General features: G+C 56.5%; 1 protein-coding gene across 4 annotated transcripts in view; it reads right to left on the bottom strand.

Annotated features, from left to right (window-relative positions):
- Nucleotides 1-265: 265 nt before the first annotated feature.
- The window catches only part of Pdgfrb (platelet derived growth factor receptor beta), a 37,551-nt gene continuing 25,758 nt past the window's right edge, over nt 266-12,058 (bottom strand). For 2 of the 4 annotated variants that reach the window (XM_076856725.2, XM_076856726.2), the window contains exons 12-24: nt 11,337-11,469; nt 10,692-10,796; nt 10,276-10,386; nt 8,869-9,028; nt 7,695-7,855; nt 6,819-6,937; nt 6,502-6,624; nt 5,628-5,739; nt 5,144-5,243; nt 4,518-4,623; nt 3,501-3,733; nt 2,129-2,268; nt 266-1,355 (exon numbers count right to left, since the gene is read on the bottom strand). In XM_076856725.2, the coding sequence (XP_076712840.1) occupies nt 1,252-1,355; nt 2,129-2,268; nt 3,501-3,733; nt 4,518-4,623; nt 5,144-5,243; nt 5,628-5,739; nt 6,502-6,624; nt 6,819-6,937; nt 7,695-7,855; nt 8,869-9,028; nt 10,276-10,386; nt 10,692-10,796; nt 11,337-11,469 (1,707 nt within the window). In that variant the 3' untranslated portion in view covers nt 266-1,251. Of the gene's footprint in view, nt 2,269-3,500; nt 3,734-4,517; nt 4,624-5,143; nt 5,244-5,627; nt 5,740-6,501; nt 6,625-6,818; nt 6,938-7,694; nt 7,856-8,868; nt 9,029-10,275; nt 10,387-10,691; nt 10,797-11,336; nt 11,470-12,058 lie in introns of all 4 variants that reach the window. The other 2 variants (XM_076856727.2, XM_076856728.1) reach the window with 1 other exon arrangement.

Below are 12,058 nucleotides of genomic sequence, written 5' to 3'. Positions count from 1 at the left end.
CTCTGAGCAGGCCTGTGGGCTCCAAGTTCTCCTACCCAGCCTTGCTCAGGCACAACAGAGGAAGAGGAGCCTCCTCAGCTCATATTGAGAAACTAAGTCCAAGGTCAAGGTCACCCAGCCACTAAGAAGGAGTGGGAGAAATGAAAATCCCTTTTTGAGAAGAGGGAAAGGAGACCAGAGCTGAAGGGATCTGTCGGGATGAGCTCTGACTGCTGCTCACTCCATACCCACACCCAAACCCAAACCCAAGAGAGACCAGAGTCAGTGAGTGGAAGTACCCAGTTTAATATTAAAATCTTTCCCTTAAAAAAAAGTACACAGATAGGAAAACTGAACAGCATACAAAATAGCACTTTGATGTATACATGTGAGTTAATGTGAGTCCTAAAAAATACTTGTAAACGTAGGTGATTATATCTTTGGTACCATAGTGAAGACTGACACCCCCTCTCTCCTTGGGGAGTCTCTGGGGCCCTCGGGTTGGGAGACACCAACTAGCTTGGTGACTGTGTCCAGGAGGGCTGACCCCGCCTTATCCCCTGACCAGCCCTCCCCCTCCTGGGAGAAGTGACCATATGCCTCACTGTCCTATAATGGCCAATGCCCACTGGTTTCAGGGCAGTGAGGTATCACCCGGGCAGTGACAAGACCCTACTCCACCAGGTACTCCCTCCAGGATGGAGCAGCCGGCAGTTAAGGAGGAAACCCCCAAAATGCCCACCTCTTGTGCCCCTTTCCTGGGGTACACATCCTGAGGCTCTTGTTCTTCATGGGACACAATCTTCCTTACTGTCCATTCTGTCTGTGGCACATACCTTGGGTGCAGTGTTGGGCTGCATGAGGTAATGACCTCCCTCCCTGCCCCCTTGCCCAGGATACCTCCAGAGTTCATCGTGGGTGCTCAAGGGGGTCTCGTGGTCCTCCCATGTCCCTGGAGCAGCTGCTGGGGGCTTTCCTGGGCAATGACTGTCACTCCAAGCCAAGGTCATCACAGCTGCATTTGGGGCTGAGGAAGGGTCACGTTCCTGAATGCCCGGACTGTGATGTGTCATTTGGAATCTCCCCAGAGGCCAGCAGCCCCCCAACTAGGAAGTTTAGGGTACTTGACCTTGCTTCGTCTGGACAAGCATGCAAACCCCAGGAATATTCCAGAATATTAGTGTTGACAGGGCACTCAGAGTGAATGAGTCCAACTTGCTCACTCTTCAAAGGGGAAAATGGGCCCAGAGAGGGCGAGGGATTCCTCCAAGGTCACAGCAGGTCCAATGCAGAGTCAGGGCCACCTGCTGGTGTACACCTGTGGACATAATGCTGGCACATCAACACATTTGTTTCAGATGCAGGATCCGTTGGACCTGTAACCAGGGACGATGAGAAAAAGCCTCAGAACACAAGGGGCCTGGAAGACATGGGCACTGTCCAGAGCCAGTGTGCCCTGAGTGTCCTGGGCAGGGTCTGCAGGCTGGGGAGTGCTGTACTTGGTTCAGTCCCAGCAATAATTACAGCATTAATTAAGCATGGCTGGCCCCAGACCTGCTAGGGCCTGGGAAAGCACAGACTAGTGTCAGGGGACATGGCTTCAGAGTGAAGCAACACTGGCCAGGGCAGGCCCAGCTCAGCCAGGAGCCAGGGTGCTGGGGTTTCTTCCCCAGCTCCTGGGCAGATGGAAGTGTGGGGACAGGCCTGCGACAACCTGAGGGGCAGTTGGCTGAACAGAGAGAGGTTACTGACCCCCTCACTCCCCCAGGAAGCTCCCCCAGATTCCAGCCTTGTCAGCCAGGGAGACTCCCAGGTAGACTGTGAACTACCAAGTTCAATGTCTCATCTTGTGCATTGGGAAACTGGGTCCCCTGGGAGGGACCCTGGCTCAGTCACATGGCCTCCCTGAGGCAGAGGCTGGGCATGGTCCTGCAGTTCTCTGGCCTCCTGAGCCAGCCCCAGGGCCTGGGGAGCAGTGTGGCAGGGACAGAAGCCTTCCACATGGGACAGCTGGCAGGAGCAGCATGGCTCACAGGATGCCAGACCCGGGGGCTGTGGCCTGGTGGCAGAAGGGGAGCTTCTGGTGGCACAGTGGGGGCCAGCCCCTACAGAAAGCTGTCCTCTGCTTCAGCCCGAGGCCCAGGACAACCTGCATCCATTGGTGGCTCCAGCTCCATCTGGGAGTCCCCCTGGGGCTGGGGCAGGGGTTCTGGCTCTGGTTCTTCCTGGGGGTCGAGAGGACTGTCACAGGAGATGGTAGAGGAGGTGTTGGCTTCATTCAGGGTGGAGCTGGAGGAAGAAGGCAAGTGGGTGAGGGCTGGGCCACAGCAGGACGGTAATGGCGCTGAGGGATTTCTGTGAACTCAGCTTTGCACACTTCTGCTCGTTGAATCCTATAAAGACCCCATAAGGCCTGGGCCAGGAGACAAGTGCAGCTCAGAGAGCTCCTGTCATTGCCCTACCTCACACCGTGGGCGTGTGCAGGGGCTGGGACGCTGGAGCAGGCCCAGCTGGCCCCACACTTCAATTCCCATTCCCCAGCATCTCCATCCTCTATATTCTGAGACATTATCTCACTTAATCCTCATGGCAAGACCCTAAGAGAAGGACTTTTACTGTTTTTATTTAATAGAAGAGGAAACTGAGGTTCAGAGAGCTGTAGCACCTGTCCAAGGGCGTAAAACAGCCAGCATTCACACCTCAAGCTGTTGGAACTCTGGACTGAATCCTGTCCTGTCGACCCAGGTCTTGGAATGTTAGTCTCATTGGCAGAAGGAAAAGGGCCTTCAGGGTCCCCAGGGGCCTGTGCACTGTCAGCACATGTGGAGAAACTGAGGGTCACAGGACAAAGCCTGCCCAGGGCTCATGGTGGCAGAGCTGGAGCTAGAGCCCAGCCTAGGACTCCTGCCACCTCCCCTGGGGCTGGATCTTATTTGGGGTGGGTGGCTCTGGCCTCCAGGGAGCCCTCTCTCTAGCTGAGGCAGGTGCTCTGGAACATCAAGTCCAGACTCCAGGGGACCTCCCTCCAAAGCCCTCCCTGGACTGAAACCCCACCCCAAGACAGAAGAGCGCCATGAGTCTCCCTCCCAGTCTGCATTCTGGGTTGACCTTGGGGCACCTCTGCCTCCTACAACCAGGCTGCAGGGCCCCTGGGCACAGGGCTAAGCATGGAGCACAGCCTAAGGCTGGCTGGGACCCCACAGGTGGTCACTCCTCAGCATGCTGGGGACACTCAGTAGGTTCCCTCCTTCCCCATGGGGCTAGGACAGGGCCTAGAGAGGGCAACTGTGGGATTCCCCTCAAGGAAGGCGCTCCCTTTCAGATAGCCCCGCCCATCCTTTTTCTGTGCAGCCTGCCCCTCCCACCTGAGGGCTCAGAGGTCAAGAGAGCCCTGTTCTGCCCTCTGTTCACCTGTAGGAATAAGTCCTCACCCCAGGGAACTGGCTGCTGGGTCAAGCCTGAGGCAGACACACCCACACTCTGTGCACCCTGTAGCCCCAGGTCCCAGCCAGGGTGGCTACCTGGCCAGGCTGGGGGAACCCTCCAGCAGACCCTCATCAGCAGCCTCTGGTTTGGGGTCAGGCAGGGGGATGATATAGTCGTTGTCACCCTCGCTGGGCTGCACGGCAGTGTAGAGGACAGAGCTGGTGTCCAGGGGAGATCGGAGGCTGTGGAATCCAGGGAAGCGGGCTTGGGACCTCAGGATGGCTGGGTGGTCACTCCTCAGAAACTCCTCGTCCACCTGCTGGTACTTCTGCTCCGTGGGGGGAGGAGCATGGGAGGGGCATAAATGGTCAGATGGGACAGGCCCAGGCAGATCTGACCCAGCCTCTCCCACCTTGAGTAGGGAAGGCAGAGGGTGCTCAGAGAGTGAGAGCCTGTGCCCAACGCCACACAGCTGAGCTGCCTCCCTCCTGGCATCTATCAAGACCAGGTGGGCCCAGGACCACCCATGGAGTGGCCCTGATGGACCCAGCACCCCAACCCTCACTCGCGCCCACCTGGAGGAGGCAGTTCCTGCTCTCGTTCCAACTCGACCCCCCAGGGGCCTGGTGTCCCTGTCTATGAGATGATGACAACTCCTTGCCATCTCAGTCACCCCAGGACAACCCCAAGGGGATGAGAAGTGGAGCTGGGGACAAGGCTGTGCCTGTGCCAGAGATGTGCCTCCCTGTCACCAGGTGGGGCAGGGGTCAGGCCCCAGGAGGCCCCATTTGCCTCTGAGCAGCCCACAGCAGGGTCTGAGGGCTTGGGTTTGGAAGCCACGTGGCCTGGGTTGTTCACACCTCTGAAGGAGCCCCAGAAACGGGCATGGGGACAGAGGTCGTAGCCCCTCCTCCTGTGTCACCAGTCAGTGTCCCTTCTTGGAGCTGCTGGAATAACCTCAGCCTCCGCCCACCCCATCCTGGGATCAGCAGAGAAACTGAGGCTCAGAGCAGAGGAAGGCTGTTCCCCAAATGCCAGCACAGCACTCCGAGCCCGGACCCAGGGTCAGAACTGATGGAGCATGTGCCCCACCCCCACCCTGCTCCACATACCTTTCTGTAGCCCTCGCCAAGCAGCCTCTCCAGGAGCAGCACCAGCTGGGAGAAGGGGGGCCGAACCTCAAACTTCTCCTCCCAGCACTTCTGCATGATCTCGTAGCTGGGGAGGGGCAGAGAGGGTCAGGCCCCCTGGCTCTGGTGGGGGCAGGTGGCGCTGGGAGCTGGAGCCACCGCCTCTCAGAACAAGAGGAGCAGGACCAGGGTGTCGGAGGCGTCGCAGCCAGCACCACCCACCACTGGCTCTGTGGGTTGGCCACCTGTGAGGAGCACGTAGCCCAGGTGCAGCCCCAGAGGGGTCTCATCCTCTCTGGTCAGAGGCAGGTTCTGATGGCATGTGACCCCAGCTGAGCCACAGAGGTCAGCTCTGGCACTTTGGCAGTGCAAGTCATCGGCTGGCACTGTGGCAGCCATGTGGGCAGTGCCAGCCTGAGAGTGAGGCTGGCACAGAGACAAGAGAGCCCAAGGCAGAAGGGATTCCTGAGCACACAAACAGCCAGAGCCAGGTATAGCTAGACTTTTCTGGATCTCTGAGCTGAGAACTCTCTTTGGCTGAAGCTGGTAGAGCTACATGTCCACTGTCTCATCCAGGAAACCCCCCCAGGGCACAAGGCTCCACTCACATCTCAGCGGAGGCGTGAGCAGGCTGCGCCATGCGATAACCGCGCTTGATGGCATTGTAGAACTGCTCGTTCATGGGCAGCTCTGGGTAAGGGGTGCCACCTGTGGAGAAGACAGGGATACACAGGCTCAGGGTGTGACAAGGAGCAGGGTGCCCCCTTCCATTGCAGAGAGACAGGCACACTGGTCCTGGTGGAGGAGGGTGCTGTGTCCTTGGCATTGGGAAATGGAGGTCCTTCCTGGGCTCCCAGGAGACACAGCACTCCTCAGACACAGAGCCAAGCAGGCTTCCCTTGATCCTCGGATAGGGGGATAAAGAGATCGAGAGAGGGCAAGGGTCTTGCCAGAGCAGCACAGTGGGAGAAAGGAGCAGAGTACTCGCCACAGGTCCCCTGACCCATGTCTCACCACCCTGCCCACAGCCCCAGCAGGTGGGAGGGGTGGGAAGGGAATGATGTGCCCCTGAGGGAGCAAGGGGCAGCGCACCCAATGTGAAGATCTCCCAGAGCAGGATCCCGAAGGACCACACATCGCTCAGGGTGGTGTAGAGGCTGTTGAAGATGCTCTCCGGGGCCATCCACTTCAGAGGCAGGAAGGTCTGTGGGGGCAGGAGCAGCGTTGAGTGCCCAGAGGGGCCAGTGGCCAGTTCCCAGCCCACTCTGCACCTGGACGCGAGGAGGTCCAGCAGCTCCACTGCCAGCTGCTTCCCCCTCCTCCTCCAGGTCTGCACAGCTCCCATGCCCACCCTATTCCTGGCCACAGCAGCAGGGAGTCTTCCCTCCTCATTAGCTAAGGACACAGCAGCCCCTGTCCCTGGGGAAAAGCCCTGGGTCTAAGAAGAGGGGTGGAGGGACCAGGGACATTCCAAGCCACCTCCCAGTTCTCATCCTGGCTACCTTTGTTCCCTGGGCTCTAGAGCCCCTCCACCTCTGGGGTTCACAGGAAGCAGGGAGATGGGTGGGAAGCAGGATGGTCACATTTTATCTAAGCCAATCCCACTACTGCCTGTGGTCATCTGTTTTACCATGTCACTTGGGTTTCTTCCTCTGCCCATCACTCCTGGGACAATAGATTTGATCTGCACACCCCTTTCTGCCCATCCCTGGCCACTGGTCCCTCAGCCCCAGCTGTGACGAGTAGACCTGGGATTATTTGCCTTTTCCTACTCCAGACGCAGCTAGTGGCTCCCCCTCTTGCCTTGTGCACACAGCTGTCAGGCACTGACCATCTAACTGAGCAGGACCAACCACGAGGAGCCCTGTGCTGAGCTCCTAAGCATTAAAGCCATGCTGGTCAGGAGGGAACCTGATCCTGGGGTCAGAGGTGCATGGTCACCATCCCCAGGGTGGTAGGTACTCACACTGCCTTTGGAGATGTAGTTTGAGTCCCGCATGATGTCTCGAGCCAGGCCAAAGTCACAGATCTTGACCAGCTTGCCCTCACAGATGAGCACATTCCTGGCTGCCAGGTCCCGATGAACACACTGGGTCGGGGAAGAGAGCAGAGGACATCTTAGGAGAAGTGTGGGAAGCCCTCCGTGACGAGGGTTTGGGGAAAACGTCCAGGTGGAGGGTCCTCAGTCTTCCTACCCCCAAAGGAGAGGTAGTTGTTTTTTGGAGGACTCTGGCCGTCTGGAGGACCCACAGCCCCACCCTGCCCCATGATGACCACACCTACATTCTTAGAGGCCAGGAACTCCATGCCATTGGCCACCTGGTAGCTGAAGCCCACAAGGTCTGTGTAGCTAAGCACTGGGGACTCGTTGATCAAAGTGGCCCGACAAGTCCTCTCAGGAGCTGGGGGAGAGCAGAGAGTCACAGGTCACCTCATGTACCCCAGTGGCCCAGAGGACCCTGTCTTTTGGCTTGTGAGGCTGAATGTCCAAGGCAGGTGGCTCTGGATCTTCTAGGTCTCACCTGAAGGGATGGTGCTTCATGTCTAGCCTAAACTTCTCCTACATCACCAGTGTCCTCAACGGCCAGAAAAAAAGTTTAGGCTGGGTATGGTGGCACACGCCTGTGATCCCATTTTTTGGGAGGCCGAGGCAGGAAGATCACAAGTTCAAAGGCAGTCTCAGCAACTTAGCAAGACCCTCAGAAAATTATTGAGACCCTGTTCCAAAACCAAAAAAGACCCCCAAAACTGGGAAAATAGGTAGAGAGCCCCTAGGTTCAATCTCCAGTACTACCAAATAACTAAAAAAATGGTTTAGCCCTGACTGTTTCTTAGGAACACTAGACCAGCCTGGGGCCAGTTCAGAGCTGATCACTTTTCTGCAGGTTCCAGGAGGTGTGCCCAACCCCACCTGAGCTCTAACTCTCCCTGAGGGCTGTGTTCATGCCTCTAGACCCCAAAACAGGGCTTCATATTGAGGGCCCCCTATACAGCAGCTTTGGGCAGGGGGCCAAGCTCAATTTACACATCTATGAAATGGGCACAAGGCTATCATCCTCTAGGATTGCTGCAAAGCTGGGCGTGTGAAGGGCTTTGGAAAGAATGTGTCTCTGCCTGGGTGTGAGCCTGGGCAGGTTTGAGCACACTGTGTCCACCCACCGGAGGGGACGTAGTTATCATAAGGGGCCATGTAGTTGGAGGATTCGATGTCTGCGTATTTGACGTCTCCTTTCATGTCCAACATGGGCACGTAGTCCACTGACTCGTCCTTGCTCATGTCCATGTAGCCACCATCACTCTCTCCAGTCAGGGACACGTGGCTGGGGAGTAAGAGGAACACAACAGGAAGGTCACTGGCTTCCTCTTTCCTTCCCCCTTGTACCCCGAGGTCACCCTGGGGACCCTTGAGGCCCTGTCGCTCACGGATTTCTTCTTTCACTCATGCACCCCTCGCCCTTCAGTGTGTTACAACACAAGTGACCACAGATCCAGTCTCTTGACTAACCTCTGTGGCCCTGAGCTTGGTGCTGGGGCTGCCATGGTGACCTAAGACCCAGTAAGTGTCCTCAGAGAGTTCATACCAGAGGAGATTACAATACCCAGGACAAGGGGCACAGGATGGGCGTGTGCAGAGGCCTCTTTGGGGCCTTCCTGCACACCAGCTACCCCAGCAGGTGCCCGGCCGTGACCCAGGGTGGGCAGCAGGGCATCGCCTTGGTACCTCTGACTTTGACCTCGCTCCCCAAAGGGCTGCGGGCTGTCCACAGGTGTGTCTGTGTGGGCAGCCTAAAGACGGCTAGGAAATAGGTCAATGCTGGCGAGGAGTGGCAGATGCCAATGTCTCAGACGCTGATCTAAGTTACCCTTGTCCTTGTCTTTGTAATCAGCAAAAGAACTGAGAACTGCTCTTTTCAGAAACATTGAAACCAGGAGTTGAGCTGTGAGGGGCACCGGGGTGTGTGTAGAGGGAATGGGGAGACGGCGGGGGGAGCAGGGCCCACAGTGCACCTCGGGAGGCCCAGCTCTCAGCCCACGATTGCCTCTGCCCACAGTGTCCCTGGGGCAAGAGACCACGACACCCTGGACACAGGGCTGTGGGGTCAGGGGTCTCAAGCACAGGGCTTGAGCACAGGGCCTGGCACACTGGGGCAGGTAGCAGGAGGCAGCAGAGCCCAGCACTATCCCCATCACTACTGGCCTTCCCTGGTCTATGGTCTATGGTCCTGAATTGAGAAAGAGTCACCAGGAGTGACTCTGCCCCCTCCCCAGGGCCCCAGCTGCCCCCTGCAGGAGCAAGGGCAAGGGGGCTGTGCAGGCGCCTGCCTCCTCCTACCTGGGCAGAGGGAGCCCCGTGGGCAGGGTGTTGCTGTAGAGCTCGGCACTGGGTGGACGGTGCTTGTCCGAGTGGTGCTGCAGGAAGCTGTGCTTGTTGCGGTGCAGGTAGTCCACCAGGTCGCCATAGCGGCAGTACTCGGTGATGATGTAGATGGGGCCTGCAGGGGAGGGCGGTGGGCACAGGTCCCAGGGGCCCTCAGGCTTCCCATGAGGGCCACGGGGCCAATAAACAGGCTGAATGTGGGAGAGGTCGTGGGCAAGACAGCTGAGGGTAGGTGCCTGGCACACCTGGGTCCTCTTCCTGCCTCCGACTGCAGGCAATAGACACTTAACCTCCCTGGGCCTCCCCTCCCCCATCTGTGAACTAACACCCCCCTCAAAGGACTGTCAGAGGGACTAATGAGACCAATCATGGCACATGACAAGGACATAACTGCTGTTTCCACACTCAAGCTTATTTTGGTATCTGGTATATGTAAAGAGGGAGAGGAAAGAGCTCTCCATTATCAGTTTACTGGTTATGTTCAAATTTAAGGCTTTTACTCAAAGTCAACAAGTAGACAGTGAAGATATTGATAAAAACAAAATTTTGAAATGAGTGCCAGGCACAGTGGAGCACGTCTGTAATCCCAGCTACTCTAGAGGCTGAAGAAGGAGGATTGTGAGTTCAAGGCCAGTCTCAGCAAATTGGTGAGATCCTCAGCAACTTAGCAAAAGTCTCAAAATTTAAAAATAAATAAATAAATAAAAAGGACTGCAGAGGAAACTCAGTGGCAAAGTGACCCTGGGTTCAATCCCCAGTACCAAAAAGAAAGAAAAAATAAAATAAAATAATTTTTGAAATGAGTGATGATTGCAGATGTGAACTGGTCTATGTGTGAAACACAGTTTTGTATTTTGATTTGATTGCACAATCCTGAGGAAAATCCCCAAATCTCTCTAAAGCAGTTACAAACGGCCATTTCTTCTTCTTCTTCTTTTTTTTTTTTTTTTGCAATGAGATCTTCAAATAAACACAGTTGGGCAGAGGGACTTTCTCCTGTGATCAGAAGAAAGCAGCTCCCAGTTATCTCACTGATGGTCTTGGGGGAAGGGGTGGCAGGTAACAAGATTCTTCTCAATATAACATGAATTGTTATTTATCCCCATTTTCAAAACGTATTGTAAAAATACAAGAATGTCCAAGGTCACTTTGATTTGGAAACTCCCAGAACTGGAAGCCTGAGGGGTCCTTTGGCCATGAATATGTGACTCTGCGGGCTCCTAAGTCCCACACCCATCTGGGACTGGGCGGGAGGGTGTGGCACCCCATTGCACTGTCCTGGTGTCCACAGGTGAAGCAGGAGTGGGGGCAGCCTGGGCAGCCAGTGGGCGTTTCCCCAGAGTCCTGGGGTGGCTCTCCTACCTCCCTGGGTGCAGGCCCCCAGCAGGTTGACCACGTTCAGGTGGGGCCCCAGGTGGCTCATGATCTTCAGCTCTGACATGAGGGCTTGCTTCTCACTGCTGCGGGCTGTGGCTGCAGGGAAGGGGCTCAGCTGGTCACTGAGGCTTCTTAGAGGCCCCATGGGAGCTACTCAGGCTCCTCTGCCCCACCCGTGCTGCTGCTAGACCACAGGCCCTGTGCAAGGGAGCGTGCCCCACCCGGGCAGGGAAAGAGTGAGGGAGCAGGGGACAGGAGGACCCTCTCCTGGTGTGACCCCAGGGCTTGTGTTCAGCACATCAAAACCAGTCACTCTGGGAGAGGCTGAATGCTTGGGGAGATGAGGGAGGGGACAGGGAGGTGGGACCTGTGTGAGGGAGGAGCAGGCACCCAGGACTCACATTTCAGCATCTTGACAGCCACTTTCATGGTGGCCTGGGAATGGCTCAGGCCATGAGCTGTGGCCTCCACCACCTGCCCAAAAGCCCCAGAGCCGAGGGTGCGTCCTGGGAAGAAAGGATCTCTCAGTTCCTAGACCACCAGGAACCTGTACTCCCCTTTCCCACCCAGGGGTGGGGAAGAGCCACTCTCTTAGGTCAACCTACACATCCCTCAAATTCCTCTGCACTTAATGTGCTCCCCCTAAAAGGCTCCATACTGATCCCCAATCTTTCCTGGTGTCTCCTCAAAGTCCTGCCTGCTCTCTGCCCCAGCTTGAGTCCCTTCTTCCTCCCCATGGGAACACAGCTCCCCACACCCCTTCAGCCTCCCTAACTAGATGAAGCACAGGCTGGCACCAGACCTGTCCTCGTGCTTCCTACCATGGAGGGTCCTATCTCAAGTCTCAGGCTCACAGGACTCAGAGCTGGGCAGTCCCTGGGGCTCCTCTTGACCTCATTTTGCAGAGGAGGAGACTGAGGGGTGGGGAAGGCAAGATACCAGCCCCAGGTCCCATAGCTTGTCATGGCCGACTGAGACCAGACCCAAGAGAGGCTGGCCTCCACTTCAAGTCCCCAAACTGCCAGGTGGGGCTTCCCAGGACTGACCAAGCACAAGCTGGTCCCGTGGCAGTTCCCAGGTGGAATCGTAGGGCAGCTGCATGGGGTCCACATAGATGTACTCATGGCCATCAGAGCTCACAGACTCAATCACCTTCCATCGAATCTCATAGCGTGGCTTCTGCAGGACCAGGACCAGAGCATCAGACAGGCTCTCTGCACTGAACTCACTCGGTTCAGACTCAGAGGGCAAAGGAAGCAGTAGGCCCTGAGGCCCAAGAGGGGCAGGGCCAAACTAAGTGGCACAGCAAGTCAAGGCCTTCGTGGGCTCAGGGAATAAGTGGAAGGAGGGAGTGGCAGAGGAGCCATCGGGGTGTGACAGGCTGAGGAGCAGCTGACAGCCAGGGGCCTGGCTCACAGAACAACCTCAGCTGTGTCTCTTAGAGCCTCTGCTGCTCCTCAGGTGGGAGTGGAGGAGCAGGCAGCCTGGACATGGTCCCTCCCGACATGAGGTCGTCCCTGAGGGAACTTTTGAATGTTGAAAATTAGGGTGCCGAATTTATAAGGTAGGACTCAGAATGATAGAATCCAGGGGGACAGTAATCCTAATTTGGGAATCTTAACATTTTGGAATTACAAAGTGGTTAAATCTCAGGACATAACATTGCAATTATAGACTAGTTGAGAGGATCTGAACGCATCCATAGGAGTCTCCATGGGTGACAGGGACAAGCAGGACATGAGGTTAGAGCAGAGCAAGAGCAGGGGAT

The sequence above is a fragment of the Callospermophilus lateralis genome, chromosome 5, assembly GCF_048772815.1.
Source record: "Callospermophilus lateralis isolate mCalLat2 chromosome 5, mCalLat2.hap1, whole genome shotgun sequence".
Classification (NCBI taxonomy): domain Eukaryota; kingdom Metazoa; phylum Chordata; class Mammalia; order Rodentia; family Sciuridae; genus Callospermophilus; species Callospermophilus lateralis.
Note: the sequence above shows the minus strand (reverse complement) of the source record. Positions and strands in the feature narration are given on the sequence as shown.